This window comes from Mycteria americana, chromosome 17, assembly GCF_035582795.1.
Source record: "Mycteria americana isolate JAX WOST 10 ecotype Jacksonville Zoo and Gardens chromosome 17, USCA_MyAme_1.0, whole genome shotgun sequence".
NCBI classification, from domain to species: domain Eukaryota; kingdom Metazoa; phylum Chordata; class Aves; order Ciconiiformes; family Ciconiidae; genus Mycteria; species Mycteria americana.
In genome coordinates, this window is record NC_134381.1 from 2,602,691 (window position 1) to 2,618,433 (window position 15,743).

Genomic DNA, 15,743 nt, shown 5'->3' on the forward strand with positions numbered 1-15,743 from the left:
CCCCTGCCAAAACCATCCCATTTCACTTGGAAACAAATTCAACCCCAAATGCAAGTCTTCTGGCTGCCACTTTGGGGTCAGGGAACAAAGGAATGGGAAAGTTGACTGAATCCCAAACATTTATCATTACTGATGCCGTCTTTCTGCTGCAGGAGCTCATGGCTGCTGATTATCCTTTCCCCAACAAGCTTTTATCAGTCACTCCTGACCCTCACACACCTGTGCGTACAGTTCTCTTTTCCCCATGATCACATGAAAACACACAATCGCTTTTACCCACCTTAACAACTAACCCCCACTGCTCTATCACTGAACTAGCCTCCTTATCATCTCCTACTTCCCCAAATTTCGAGTCATATGCACACTTTATCAGGCATGATTTGCTGTTTTCTACCATGCCAATGATGATTGTTTGCAATTAAGCAAGAGCCAGGCTTCCCAAGCCCTCCCTGGCAGAGCAATGCTCACAGATGATGAAGTTGAGGTTTCAGACGAGAGTTTTTAACTATCTATGAACCACAACAGCAACTTTCTGTCTTTCTAGGTTTTCAAGCCAAGCGCTATGTCATATAAAGCCAAGTGCCTGTGAGGACGTCTGCTCTAGTTGTGCTCCATCTGTACTCTTTATCTCTCTTTCATTAATAATTACTTTTTAAGTTCTTTACTAAACAAATTCACCTTAGCTGTTCACTTGGTTGCGTAGATTTGATGTCACCCCCTGGCCAGCCCTTTTGCCCTTTTCCCTATCACCAAACCATCTGCCTAAGCGTCCTCCAGATCTGCCAGGACGGTGACCAAAAAAGCTCCTTGCAAACTCTTCTGATGACATGTCCACAACAGCTGACTTCAAAATTACCCAGGTGTGTAACACCTGCCATGTCACAGCATGTCCCTGAGCCTTAAAGTCCTCTGCACCATCAGTAAACTGCTTCTCCAGCATTCGGATTCCCCGTATGGAGATGGGAACCTCAGTTCTCCTTGCTCTTTCCCTGCGGGACAGAAATGGGCAATGCCACATTCCTAAAGGCATTAAATTAGTCATGCTCAGTCCTGGGAGTTACAAAGAACACTTTGGGAAAGTAATTCTCCTATGGACCAAGCTGGGACATCTCCAGTGAAGACTATGGAGTTAAGCACATTATACAAGCTACAATATTGCCCCTCACTACAGCTGTGGCCCAGTTTAAAGAGCATTTGTTCAAAGCGTACCCTTGCCAGCAGCCGGGACGCAGCTCAAGGATGCAAGCAGGAACAGTGCCCACGGGGGACCCCGCGGGCGCAGGGATGTGTCCGCAGAGAGCCAGGGCGTGGGGTGGGACAGCGGGGGACAGTGTCATTTCTGACACTCGTCTAGAGGATCTCCCATGCAGAGTTAGGATGCGCGTCTCCAAGGCAAAACAAGATCAAGCGTAGGTCTGCAGCATTAATTTGCTCGGGTCCGTAAGTGTGCTCATCGCGGCAGGCCAAGAAGTTGCTACTGGAAAGATTTTCTGTTGGAGCAGTTTTCCAAGAGAAACTCCAGAGTCTGGAGATTAAAACTTCCAGAGAAAAAGATCGATTTTGCTAGTGTCTTTCAAATGAAAAACTTACTAAGCTATTTGATTTTACGTCAATTTGGTCTGAATATGTTGGGTTTGAATCAAAAACTTCTAATAAAGCAGCGATCTGCAGTTTCCTACCAGTAGGATATTTCCGGAGCAGGGAAGGGTGTGAATACAGCACTGGACCACATTCATGCCTCTGGACTGGCTCCCTGTGAGGCTACCGATTCCCACCACACCGTAAACGTTTTCTGACAGGTTTTACACACGTCAGCATAGGAGGTGTATGCGCTGCAGGGAATGGCATGCGGGCAGGGAGGAAACGGGGCCAAACGCCCACACTCCAAATTCTTTAGGATGCAGAAACGCGGGTCCACAGTGAATCAGCCCAAAGCTTGCACAGGTGGGGTCTGTTCAACTGACTTTAAACTGTTTCATTTGGATTTAAAATACTGAAATGAAACGTACGCTAGACCAGGTTTGCATGCATTGGTAGCACTTTTTCACATACCAGTTGGCAAATAGAAAAATTAGACAAGCTTCCAGGTATACACAGTATTCCTCAGATCAAAAGCTACCACCTTCACTTCCAAAATCCTGGCCTGCTTATATGCCGGGACTGTCACAGCTAACCCGTGACCACCACGAGGAACAAAACCACCAAGAACAGACAGCTCAGTGGAGAATCTTCCTCTATTTCTGCATTCTTTCCAACACCAACCTATATTTAGCTGTTCCCTTCCAGGAGGCCACATGCCCCACCAAGAGCAGGGCCACCTGCACTCGGGACCTCCAAGCACTGCAATTCGCACGCTGAAGAGCCTGTAAAATACACACCCCTTCCGCTGTACCCTACACCGGGCTATAAAGATTACTCTTTGCCATCTCACTGTAAATAATCATAATGCACAGGATTTAAACTCTGTGGTGCGATTTATTTACAGGCAATTAGACAGGATGGCTAGCAGTAGCTTTTTTATGACACTCCAGTTTCCCCAAAGGTTGCAATTTTCTGTCTGGTTTAAAATAAATTAAGCAACTCACAGACATTGAAACAGTTTTATTTTGGATCATGCCAGATCCAAATGCAAAAATGCAACCTTATGGGCCAGAACATTACTGACAAGCCTTCCAGATGAGAAGGAGCAGGAGACGGCAGCTCAAGGCCTCGGCAAAGAGCTATTCCCGCAGCAAACGCAAAGGCAGCCCGGCCCTGCGGGCTCCTTTCAACTCACAGCAGCACTAAGTACATTACTACTCATCGCAAATGATTTGTGGGTAAGAAATAGCAGTACGAGAGGTCTACCAACCTGCCAGACCCCGTCACAGCAGCGCAATGGATGTGTCTGCCCAGATCACGGCGACAGAAGAGCTCACATAGTGACGACCACCAAACCGCCCAGACCCATCACCTCCACCCCGGAGAGGACCGGCCAGCAGAGCCGAGCCAGCAAAAGGCTCCCGGTAGGGTAAAGCGCTGCTGGCAAGCCCAGGGATGGAGCACTTGCTGCAAAGAGCAGGACAGGAACAGATCTGGAGGGGGAGAGGCCCCACAAAAGCGTCCTTCTCTTATGCATCCTTATACGAAGCTTTCTAGCTGCCACAAGCAGTCACAGGGGTGGGCAGCAGGACAGCGCGTCTGCCAGCAAGACCCAGCCACAGGGCGCTGCTGCAGCACGTCGCTGGGAGCCCAAGGGTGCCGGGGTGCGCCGGGCCAGCACCCGGCCAGAGAGGCCCTCCCAGCCTCCCTCCACCCCGACTCCCGGCAGCCTGAGCGCGGCCCCGAAGCAGAGACAGCCCCTCTCCGTGGGAAGCCATCCTTACGGGGGGAAACCATCTCGTTCCCACGGTCGCGAAGGAGGCCGAGCCTCGCACCAGGGCAAAAGGAGGTCACGCGGCCGGGAGCGTGGCACCCAGCGGACACCAGTCCGTCAGGCAATGGGGAGAGCCACGCTGGGCTGGCCCAGAGACACCGTCCTCACGCAGCCCACGTGCTGCTGCGACACGAGTGCCACTCCACTGGGCCTGGATCCCAGCTTTCGTTTGACAGCAGGCCGTGCCGTGAATCCACCCCACTGCAAAAATAACCTTAACACCACACACTGATGCTCCCACCAGCCCAGCGAGGCATCCAAGCCCCTCGCAATGCCTCTGTGTGCAGCCAGCCTGCAGGAATGCCTTTGAGGGGGACCGTCCCCTCCCTCGACGGGCTGCCAAGACTTAAAACCTCCCAGTGATACCCCCGCAACTCTGTAACTAAAGCTTTGCTCCCAAAAAGTGAATGCAAAGAAGAAAGGGATGACCTGAAGGCGAGTCTCTTCTTAGCTTCCCTGCAGGAAAAAGATGCTTAAATGCTCCCAGACTGGCTCCCACGACAGCATCCCGTCATTTAAGAAGAGCCCATCTCCGTTCGCCTGAGGTCTATCTCCGCTGAGGACAGTTCATTGAGCCGCACAACCCCCATGCTGCAAAAGTGAGAGGTTTCTGCTCCCATGCTTTAACCACCAGCGCGTGTCCTTGCAGCCTGGTCACCCACTCCGCGTGGCTCTTGGGGTTGTGACTTGCAGGTCACCGTTTCCCAGAAGAGCAGTCATGGGGAAGTTGGGAAGGTACCGTCCTGCCCTGCTCACTGCTTACTCACAGGCACGTCCCCCTCTCTGCCTTTCAGCTTCCCCTCTCGAACCAAAACTGCCCGTTGCTGGAGAGTCTGGTGAGACTTACGGCTGGAAGTGTACTGTCCCCTTAACCTTGAAGCCGGCTGTTTTTATCTATGCTACGCACTCACGGCGCACACAAAAAAAAGCCTTCTTCTCCCTTCCTTGCAGGAAAAATCCAGCCGAACCACACAGCTGAGGAATCGCCTCCCCACAGGCAGCATCTCGCATCAGCCCGATCTCCCTAGCTCAGTGCAGACCACCAGCCTCAAAGCAACCCCACGGGGTCCGGGAGGGAAGGGGTGGCACGGGGGATGTCCCGCTTGGCAGGGTGCCGTGTTTGAGCCAGGGGCTGCCCCGATGTCGCCCAAAAGCCGTGGGCTGGCACAGTGCAGGGTGTGAGCAGCTGCTCCTGGGGTATGGGCATGTGGCAGACCTGCCGGTCACCACGGGTCAGGAAGCTCCCACTCCACTTGCAACCTGCTCCAAAATACCCTGGGTGGACAGAAGGAACAAGAAGGGGTTTGGAGAATCCCATAAGCGTGGCCAGTCCAGACCTACTGTCCTCTGTGGGAGAGCACGCACGTAGGAAAGCAAATGTTTCACATTTTCTATACAACTACTACACTCCAACCTCAATGGATGTCACTGATCTCAGTCACCAGAGCTGTGAGAGTCATTTATGCCCCTCAGAAGAAAGCTAAGCACTTCATTACATCTTGACAAAGACGAGTGTTCACCTCTCAAGATCTCATGAAACGCAGCCAGCTCTCTTTCAGTCACTTCTACTTAGGGGCCCAAAGCTTCTAAATTGAATGTCAGGCTCCAAATGCATTTTTCCAAATGCATGAGAAAACGCAGCAGCGCCTCACCCCGCTGTCAGGATGTCGCTGACGAACATCCATCGCAGTCTTTCCGAGCCATGGCACAGGATTAGCTGGGTAGGGAGACATCACGCAAGTCTGACGTTACACTGGGCCACGCACTGAGCAAACCCCCAAGGAGGCAGCTCCTGCCTGACGGCCCCAGGAAGAAATAGAGGAGACAGGGAAGGAACAAGAGGGAAACATGAGAGACAACTCATCAGCCCATGGTTACGCAGCAAGTCGTGCTTTGGCCCAAATCCCAGCCACTCAAGGTGAACAACTTTCATTCTGAACATTTTCATCCAGCTTTCACAATAGCTTATTATTTCACAGTGCTGCTGAGCAATGTTTGCCTTTCTCCTTTGCGCCCTGGGGATCTTTTCCGGATCCAAATTTCCAGCCCTAAAAATACAAGGCCTTGAAACCAGGAACACAGTAAAGTCACTGGAAAAGGAAAAAAAGACGCAGCATTCAATGATTAGGGAGGTCCAGTCACTGTGAACCAATTTTGCAGTCTCCTTGGCTGCTCCACGACACAAAACGCGACTGTGCCAACGTCTGAGTGACTGTAAATCTGCTTAGAGCATTTAGCCACGCACTAGCCACACGTGTTTTTAGAGCTATGATTATATGTCTTTTAGATTGAGCTTCCTTATTTTATTTGAGGTCTTCAAACCTGGGTGCTTGAAGACAAGAAAAGCAAGATGCCTAAAAAATAAAGACAAAACAGGTGGCAAGGAAATCTGCCGCCAGGCAGAAGAACCCCAAGATAAATCAAAAAGAGAGGCGGCGAGGAAGATCCACCTACTGCGCCCGGGGGGAAGGGGAAAAGCAAACCTGTCTCAGTGCTGCCCAGCCTCCCCGTTCACAGATTCCTTTTAGCAGCTTCTTACTAACGTAGCCATTACATTTCCTTTCCAGACCTTTGGCAAATTAATTAAAAAGGAAGTTAAAATCAGCCAGTTCAGTGCTCCTTGCCCCAGCAGAAAGGATCAGAGTTGTTAGCACGTGTTCAGCTCCCACTACAAAGTTAATTTGGAAGACAGTGACACTCACCTCTGCAAGGTAAAGGATGCAGAATTTCCGATCTTCTGAACCTACAAAGAAGAAACAACAGGATCAAAATTAAGCTACAACTGCATTTCTGCAAGCGGAGACACTGGCAGAGGAATTGGCTAAGAGACAGCATTTAATGAATATTTATTGTTGTCATCCTACAGTACCAGGCTGTGATCTGGGAGTGATGTATGCTGCATCTGCAGGGGCCATGCGCCGGGCAGGCTGTACTGCATGGTATCTTGCGTGGACTCACTGCGCTATCACGGATTCTCCTTTGGGTTTGTCCTTTTGGAAAAAGGTTCGTTTCATTCAGAGGCCACGCACAGGCTCTTGTGCCCGACCTGCCGTGGCACACGCAGCCCGATTCCTTCCCAGGGGCTGCGGAGGCCCCGCAGCGCCCACGCAGCCATCCTGGGCACCAGGGTCGGGTCTCTCCCATCCTACCTCTGTGGACACTTTGCTCCCAGGAGGACTAACCAGAGCAGCTCCTGTCCCTACATCCTTGCTCGATCCCAGCTTCTTGCCCCGAGCCCTTGGTAAGGCTGGTGGTAGCTCTGTCTAGTGCTGTCTGTCCCAGCCTCCATCAGTGCCAGTGGTTGGGGTCGGTGCCTCTCCAAGGAGACGGAGCCGAATCCCAGGGCAGTAGGAAGCAGTTGACATGGGGCAGGGGGGAAAGCTCATCCTGCTCCACTGGGCTGAGGGCAAACTCCCCAAGCTCCCGCCAGCGTGGCACTGCTCCGGAGAGCTGGCCAAGGGACTTGCACTTCCACAGCTTTGAGAAAGGAGATGGTGCTGGATGCAATGCAATGTCTAACACTGCGATCCATGTCTGGCTAAGTCATGGAGCCGCCCAGTTCGGCTCCCCATCTTGCTGCCAGCTATCCCAGGGGATGCGTTATGCTCCAGATGTTCCACCAAGCTGGTTCCTGCAGGCCTAGCGTTCCCTGCCCCCAACAAAAAGGCATTCCTGAAGACTTGCCCTGGTCTTTGATCCCTGCTGGTGAGACACGAGTGTCTCCAGCCCCAAGGGAAGCCAGCTCCTAGCATACATCAGCCTCGCAGGAGGACATGAAGCTGCCACAGGACAGGGTCACCTCAACTCTGAAGTAGGACATCCCATCTCCTGGAGCCAGCTCGCTCCTTCACACCAGCTTTGCCCTTGGTAGCGTGCAGCACCGCTGGGCTGCAGCTTTCATAACCCTTTTAATGACATTATCTCTGCCACGAGATCAGATCTGCAGTCTGGCCATGGCCACAGATCCTATTCAAAGCAGTATCATCACAAGCTCTGCTTCATTTCAACAGCCCGAGCTGCGCCAACGATGGAAACAGGCTCTGTACAGTGGTGGAAACACCCTGTTCCCCAGAGGAAAGCGATTATTCTGCCGCAGGCAGCAGCCCAAACGTCAAGATAAGAGCTGTGACCCATTGAGGGATTCAGATGCCTCTTGAGTCACTCCGTGGGCAATGCGAAACCCATGAAGAAGTGCAATGGCCTGGAGTCTCTTCCAGCTGCCCTTTGGGGGATCGCAGGCCTGCCTCCACTGACAGCTTCCCTTTTAATGCACGTTGCAGGATAAGGGCTGGAACATCACTACAAGGACATCAGGACACTGTGCCACAGCGGCTGCTGGAGCCCAGCACCACCGGGAGCGCTGCTGTGGACCTCTCAGATGATGAGTCCTTGTGTGTTTTCATAGGCTTCAGTCTGCTCCACCCTGGGCGATGCGAGGGTCAGGGAAGCAGCCTGGCCCCAGGGCTGCCAGCCAAAGGGCTCCAGCACTGCCCTTCCAAATCTTCACTTCCAGAAGGGGAGCAATGCTGGGCCCTGAGAGCACGTGCTAAACAGGCCTGGCTGGGAGCCCAGGTCTCACCTCTGCACCACAGAAGAACCATTCACTGCTCTCCATGGCTCTGCCCGAGCTCTCCCAGCACCCTCTTCATAAATCCCGGCAGGACCATCAGGGAGCATTTTCCTTGCTAAGCCAAAGCCTCCGATGGGATCCCCTCAGCCAGTGCTTTTCCCCTTGAGGGAGGGTTTAGAGGCAGGATCTGAGCCTGCTGCTGGCACACCACGAGTCCACCATCCCCTTCTGCTGCTTCCGCTTCCCAAGCGGTCAGCAGTACACAAACAGCCCATCTTCTCAACTGGGCTCTGCTCCTCCCTGCACCATGACCAAAGCTCTCCAGGCTGCCTTGCAAAGCAGATTGCAGAAGACCAACATGTCCCAGCCACTTTCCCTCAGGAGCTTTAACCCCGCTTTCCCAGCTGATCTGAGGAACAAGTCACCCTCTGGAGACGTGCACCCTCAGCAGAGAAAGGTGACGTTGGAGTGTAACAGCCTTGGGAATGACCCTGTTTCTCTTGGGCCTCTGTTTATTTCTTCTGCAGTAACAAGTGATGCCGACAAAGCTCAAAACCATCAGAATTAAGTTCCCTTCCAAATTCCTCTCCGTTGAGCTATGAATCTTGACATTAGCAACCTCCACTGCCAGCAGCTCCTGTCCCCTTGTCCCTCCAAGGCTCGCTGCTACACGTGGCCAAGCAGCCCAGTGCCTACAGGACGCACAAAGCAAGGAGCCAGCCTAGGCTAAAGAACTGTTTAAATCCCATTTTCTACCAGTAATTGCCTTTAGAGAGAAAATAAATGGGAGATAAGAGACTGGCTGCCCAGCCCAGCAGCTGGGCTTGAGCTGGTGCCAACCCCCGGCGAGGCGCGAGGGGAGGCAGGAGAGCGATGGCAGAGCCAGGAAGGGCAGACCCGAGCACAGATTTCAGCACAAACCAGGTTTGCTGGAGTTTCTTCCACTGGAGCTTTTTCCGATCTCCGGAGGGTCAGGCTGGCGTGCCGGAGCTTGCTGTGCCCTGGAGCCGTGCGACGTGCACTGCTCATCCCCTGCACCGCGGACCACAGAGGCCACGAAAGACAAGGGGAGAGGCAGAACCTCGCGCCAGGGAGGCGGCAGCCAGGCGCCCAGGGTTAATCCGGGGCTCCGCTCCCCACGCGGTGCTACATCCACGCCTTTTTTGACAGCTGAACAGTGCATACTCTCAGCCAAATTTAGTGAAATGCTAAAAGGAAATAAGCAGGAGAAAACAAAACTCACTTTAAGATACTTGAGTTTCTTCCTGATGCGTTGTGGCAGGGACTGGCTTGTCTTTCAGAGTAACTTGAGCCGTCCCTGCCCCAGGGCTGGGCTGCTGTGCGCGCTCAGCGCAGACAAGAGGAGGGTGCAAGTTTTGTGGGACACATCCCCCTCCCGGGCCAAGCCTTGTCCTGTGCCCCCGTGCTGACGCACAGGGCAAGCACTTACGCGGCTCCCAGCACAGCGGCAGCTTTCAGCGCCGGCCTGGCTCTGCCCACCTCCCTGTGCAACCCAAGGAAAACACCCGCTGCTCGCAGGATTTGGGTGGTGCATGCCGGGTGTTGGGTCAAAAAGGTGGGAAAAGAGGGAAGATGGTCCTGCTCCTTTCCACAGCCTCCTTGCGTGGCCCAGGGGACCGTGGCAATGGCCACGGCGAGGGCAGTACCCCGCTCCCCGGCCCTTCGCATCTGCTCAGCCAGGACAAGACTGCATCCAGCACCCAAAGAGGAGCTCACCGGGCAAGGTGCTGCGGGGCCCTGGGCGCATGGGGAGAGAGGAAGGCTGTTGCGCACATCCAAACCCGGCTACCAAGAGGCGACAAGCTTGTCACCCCCTGTGGCACATGTCCCTGGGGAGGTGTGGCAGGGTGCAAGCCCTGGGTGCTTCCCAGCATCCGTGGGGCAGCAGGGAGCAGCTGTGGTGGGGCAGAAGCCCCATAAATCACACTCTTGGCCTCTGACTATCTTGGAGCTGTTTGCTATAAGATACGGTGGGTTGGGATGTTGGGGACAGCAAAGCAGCCCATAAACAGTCCTTGTTTGCAGGATCAAGGCTGGGGATGGGGCTCACAGCCTGGGGGTCCTCATTCTGGCTGCAAAACAGGAGCGCTCTTCTCTGTCCCAAAGCCAAGTACACCCACCCAGGGGGGCCAGGATCCCAGCGAGGCGGTGACCTTAGCATGGAAATTCCCACAGTATCTAGTGAGGAAGCCAGCCCTGCCGCACTGGAAACATTGGCCGGTGTGGTGCTCATCAGGCATGCTCAGCTTCTAAAGCAGGAAGACAGAGCATTGTAAAGCAGATTATCCTGATTTGCTTTCGCACAGTGCAGCGAGCAGCAGAAACAGGAAACATCACAATGGTCTTCAGTGTACCGGAGATGTCTCAATTGTTATACTCAGCAATACGCCTGTTCCTATTAATGTGCCATTCAGTTATTTAGGAGACCAACAGAAAATCCTTGCCAAAAGGGACGGACATCTTTTTGCTTGTTCCACCCGCCTTTGAAGCGGCCCTGCCCAAATCAGGAGGGTGAGCTGCCTGAAAACCGACTGTGCTGGATTCCCGGCGTCCGGGGGGCGGTTCAGCGCTGCAGAGACAAACATCCCCTTCAGAGAGGCTTGTTAAGCTATTCCAGATGTGATCCAGCCAAGTTATTATGACAACAAGGAAATAAGTGGCAGAAAACCACTCACAAAATCCAACCGCTCTGCCTGAGGTTAGGAGGAACGTTCTTGTGCCGAGCTGCAAACAGACCTTTGTGCACAGAGCCGGGACCAGCACCGAGGAAGCTGATTTCTTCAAGGAGGCGAACAAGAGCAGGGTTATTCAACAGCCGTTGAGAGCAGCCAGAGGCGGCACGCGTGCGCGCTCCAGGAGCAGACGCTGACCAACAAGCACTTCAGCGAGGAACAATTTCTTTTGTCCGTTTCTTAGAAATAAGCAGCGCTGAGAACAAACTCAGCAAACCCCAGTGAAGCTTCAATGGCTTTTCCAAATGGCTCACACTGCGGCACCCCGTCTCCCTCTCTGTGTTTCTGCCCCCACCAAATAGGTCAGTGAATTAATCTGGGAGCAGAAACATTGATGGAAATGAGAAATAACAACTGACAGGCAGCCTGTGGTGTCTGGCACAGCACTGCAGATCCCCAGCACTGAGGCTCACAACAACGTGGAGAGATGCATCCACATCCACGGAGCTCAAAGCTCATCCACAGAGCTCAAAGCTCAGCCGGGGAAAGTCATGGGACGTGGCAAAATTCATCCAGAAAATGATCCCTTTGGAGAAGCAGCCCAGATCTGGATTAATCCCTTTTGGTCAGGGCCACAGGACTGCATAAAGACATCAGCTCATACAATTACAGAGTAATTCAGGTTGGAAGGGACCCCTCTGACTGTCTCTACTCCAAGTCCCTGCCCAAAGCACCCAGATCAGGGTGCTCAAGGCCGTGCCCAGTTGAGTCCTGAACACCTCCAGGAATGGAGATCCCACAGCCTCTCTGAGCAACTTAATATTTGACCGACCTTACCATAGAAAAGTTTTTCCTTATATCTAATCACGATTTCCCGCATCAGGTCCCGGTCCAGCGACACCCACTGCCTGGGCTCGAGAAGAAGCCAGGGCACCAGCCCCACGCTGACACAGTCAGGCGACGGTACACAAAACAAGCCCGTACCCAAAAAGCAACTGCACCAAAGAAGGAACAAGGTGGGACTGGGCCCAGGGCCAAGAAGTGGCTCCACCACAGCAAATAGGATGTGGTAGAGCAATTCGTTCGTTCCTCTTTTGACCCTAAAGGCCACCTTTTGTACAGCCTCAGCATCTTAACTTGAAATAACTGATTTCAAGTCACCCCTCGCCCTAGAAGCCCTCCCTGAGCCGTCAGCTGGACATGAAAGCGCAGCCAAGGTGAAGAGAGCAAGGGCATGGTCCACAGCCTCCCACCACGGCCAGGGTTTGCTCTTTCGTCACCAATGGGGCGTGCGTGGGGGAGGGATGCTAGCACGGGGGAAAACTGTGGGCGGCTGAAGGCAGAAGTAGTGAAGTAAAGGTCAGTAGGGCTTAGCTAGACTCCCTTGGAAACAACCTCTGAACTCTCTCTCGAGGCACCACGGGGGATACCTCAAGACTTTGCTTCCCTTTCTCAGCCTCGGCGAGCCCCCGCTGTAGGCAGCGTCACACCAGCAAGGGGAACAGCACAGCACAGCAAGACCCTGGGGAACGCCAGCCCAAAATCCCCGAGACACGCACCCAAAAAGCCCTGGAAAGTGGCACTACCGGAGTGCCCCCGAAGTGTCCCAGGAGATGGAGCTCCCCGGGACTGGGTTAAGGCAGGGATGGGAGGGGTGATGCTGGCCCTGCACCCCAAGGAAGGATGATCTGGCAGCACCAGTTGGACGGTACTGTTATACACTGGAAGCAATGGGATAGTGGGGTGCTATCCTGCTGCTGGCCAAAAACCTTTCTAGCTAGTGGCCCCAAAAATGCCCCTAATGTCTCCAGCTGCTGCTGCAGACACTCACCCTCCTGGAGCTTGACACTCTGCAGGTAGAGGGGGTTCCTCAGCACGTTGCAGCACCCAGGCTCGTCCTCCTTGGTGAAGAGCAGCAGGTCAGAGTAAACAAAGAGGGTCACCTGGAAGCACAAGAGCAGCAAAGAAGCAGCTATAAAGAATTCATCTCTCGGCACTGAGACAGCGTCCTGGAAAGATCCTCTACCCCGGGGAGACGCACCAGCCACGACAGGCAGCCCAGGCACCCCTTCCCTAAGGGGCCGATCGCTGCTGCACCCCTCAGGGCACTCCCCGCAAGCTTCAGAAGAGGCTCCCCCCGCTTGGCAGCCACCTACCAAGGCTCGTGGAGTCCCGTGACAAGAGGGATAAACCTGCCCGACAGTTTAACGCCACGCAAACACACCCCCTCTGCTCTCTCGTGTCACTTCCCATTTACATAAGTCATAAATCAGAGGAGCAGGAGGAGGGAATAAGTTGCCAACTAATCCCAGCGCACTGGAGAAGTTGCAACCTAAAAGCAAATACGATCTCCCTGAGCACACTCACGAAGGAGCTTCTCACTGTTCTCAGTCTTTGCATGCCCCATTTTGCTCCCTTTGAGAAAACAACACTTTGGCTTTTACAACAGCAGAACCCAACCCACGAGAGCAGTTGCAGGGAACGAACCCGACACCTTTAAACCACGCTGACAGGTGGAAAGCAAACGCCGAAGCGAGCGTCGGCCCAGCTCTGTGCTTGAGCCGTGACTCAAGCGTCCCAGAAGCTGGGAGCTACTCCAGGGCAGCGGTAAGTGCTCACAACTCAAAAGGTAGATTTTGTTCTGCTTCTGGCTCTTGCCTGAGGTCCCTGGTTCAGTCAGTACAGATTGGTGTGATCTTTAAAATAAGAAGAATGAGCTTCTCCACTGTAATGGAGATCCTCGACCCAGAAGCCTACTGGAGGCAAGTAGCTTGGTGCAATCACTATGCCAGCAGCCGAGGTTTGAGCCTGTCAGAAGTTGGGGGCATGCAGCAAAACTTAGAAGACGCCAGGAAGCGGCTGCAACGTGCCAGTGGGCATACTGGATGCTGGACCTTCTGCATGCTGCCGAACACGCGCTGCTCAGCACAGGAGGCAGCACGTGAGCACGTGGCTGCTTTTACTGCTCCTTGGGATGCTCCCAAAAACGTCCCACAGCAAAGGGAAAGCTGCTTTGCAACACTGAGCAACAGCAACGAAGGTTTTGTGGCCTTTTAGCAACCCTTTCGCAAAAGCGGAACGCAACCCAGCATCCCAGGGCCTTACTGGGAGCTGGCACCGCTACCACCACCAAGTCACCCTTTGAAAGGTGACTTTGCTCTGGAGAGGGACTGAGTCACTGTTTACAGGGACACGCTGCCAGTACAGTTTGTCTCCATGCCCAGCGGCCGACGGATGCGTGTCAGGAGGAAGACAAGCCGGGTAACAGTTTGTCACATGGTGCAGAGTCTCACGTCAGGGCAGCAGCATCTGGCTTTGAAACCAAAATCGAGCTCTTGCCACAAGATTTCTCCTTGCTGTGCAAATTCGTTTCTGTGGGATTCTTAATAAGCACAAAGCTACTGGCATAGCTTTAACTGACAATGAAACCAGGGAGCGTCTGTTTACCTCTGTGTTGTTTGGAAAATCCCTTCCCTCTCAACATGCTGTTGGCCTAGTGCTCACATTCGCCCTCTTCATTACTTCTGACCTTACTACTAATAACGGAGTTAGTAGTAGTAAGTACAAACTGCAGTTTGTACTTAGTAGTAAGTAGAATAACAAAGTACAAACTGCATTATAAGCTTTCTCCCATGCCCATCTTGTTCCAAAAGGTAACTTTTCTTGGCCATGTCTGGTGCCATCCCAGGTCACTCAGCCTCAAAGAAGAGATGTTGAGGGATTTGAGAATAGCAACTCAGCAAAGTGAAGGAGATAAAAGCAGGATCAGCAAGTGGTCATGCTGGAAACGGAGGAAAGAAAACGAAGACCTAATACACACGGAAGTTTAAAGGGTAGAAAAAAGGATAAAAGGATCAGCAGGAAAAAAATATCACTTCAAATCCAAGAAGATTTAAATAGGGAATAACGGAAACAGAAATACACAAGAAGTATTTATAGGTAACATTGTGCTTTTACGGTAAGATGGGACTGATTGAATTCAGGATGTAGAGAAGATAAAAGCGCAGCCAGCGTGGGTTACGTAAGAGCATCTCTATTAGATGCTGCTTCCAGGAAGACATTTGATTTTAGAGCAGGTCCACACAAAACGGCTTAGAGAGGTCCCTTTGCTTCTCAAAGTTGCTGGGGGAAGAAAACAAGGGTGTCCCTTCCACCCAGACAGCCAGAGCCTGCCAAGAGCACCCCAGGGCCACAAGGCCCAGGGCTCCAGCGGACCCTGCTCGCAGAGGTGGGAGCGGGACCGGCTCTGGGGGGCAGAGCACTTACCCCACCTGCAGAGCTGAGCACGGGAAACTCAAATCATGGATGACCCTAAGGCAGCAGCCAGCACTGGAGTGAGTAATCCGGAGCTCTGCCTAGGGTTGCCATCACACTGCCGACAAGCTGTAACATGTCTCTAACAGCCCTTTGCAAACAGATCTGGTATCTACCATGAAAAAAAATCACAGGGCTCATAAAAGTCAAAGAGCAAACAGAAAAGAAACACAGCGCCTGAATTCATCCAAGCAAGACACAGAATCCACCAGAGTTGCTCCCTGGAGAGTCAAGAGTATCTTTGTGTATTTCCCAGAACTAATTTCCTACCCCAAAATCAGAAATAAAACAACTGGCCTGATGAAAGGACTCCTCTGAAGACAGAGCCAGGCACGCCTGTGTTATTACCAGAGTGCTCGAGGCCACATGGCAGTTGTCACACAGAGCTTTTAGGGGGCTGTGAATAGATTTTATGGGGGGGATGTTGGCAGAGGCTGGCACTGATGTCTCAGACACTGTTCATCTGGCTGTGCTCTGCACCACGGCAAACAGCAAAGCCTCTTCTGCTGATAGATTTGACTAACAGAACATAACTGGAAAAGCATTGTTACAGAAGGAAGGGGCACGTTTAAAGCATTTCCTCAAAGAAAATAAGAGAAAATGAAAGCCAAGAGGGAAGGTGGAAAGAAGTGGGTTAGTGTGCTTCCCCAGGATGAGGACAGGAGATCAACACTGGGCTGCTACAGAGCCCCACCGCAGGAAGAAGGAAGCGATAACCACGCCTTGTAAAGCAAAATATGGTAACGAAAAG

General features: G+C 52.8%; 1 protein-coding gene across 4 annotated transcripts in view; it reads right to left on the bottom strand.

Moving 5' to 3' along the window:
* Window positions 1-15,743, bottom strand: part of RGS3 (regulator of G protein signaling 3) — an 87,245-nt gene that overhangs the window by 33,403 nt on the left and 38,099 nt on the right. For 3 of the 4 annotated variants that reach the window (XM_075519469.1, XM_075519470.1, XM_075519471.1), the window contains 2 exons: window positions 12,510-12,621; window positions 6,118-6,158 (listed from right to left, as the gene is read on the bottom strand). In XM_075519469.1, the coding sequence (XP_075375584.1) occupies window positions 6,118-6,158; window positions 12,510-12,621 (153 nt within the window). Of the gene's footprint in view, window positions 1-6,117; window positions 6,159-12,503; window positions 12,622-15,743 lie in introns of all 4 variants that reach the window. The other variant, XM_075519472.1, reaches the window with a different exon arrangement.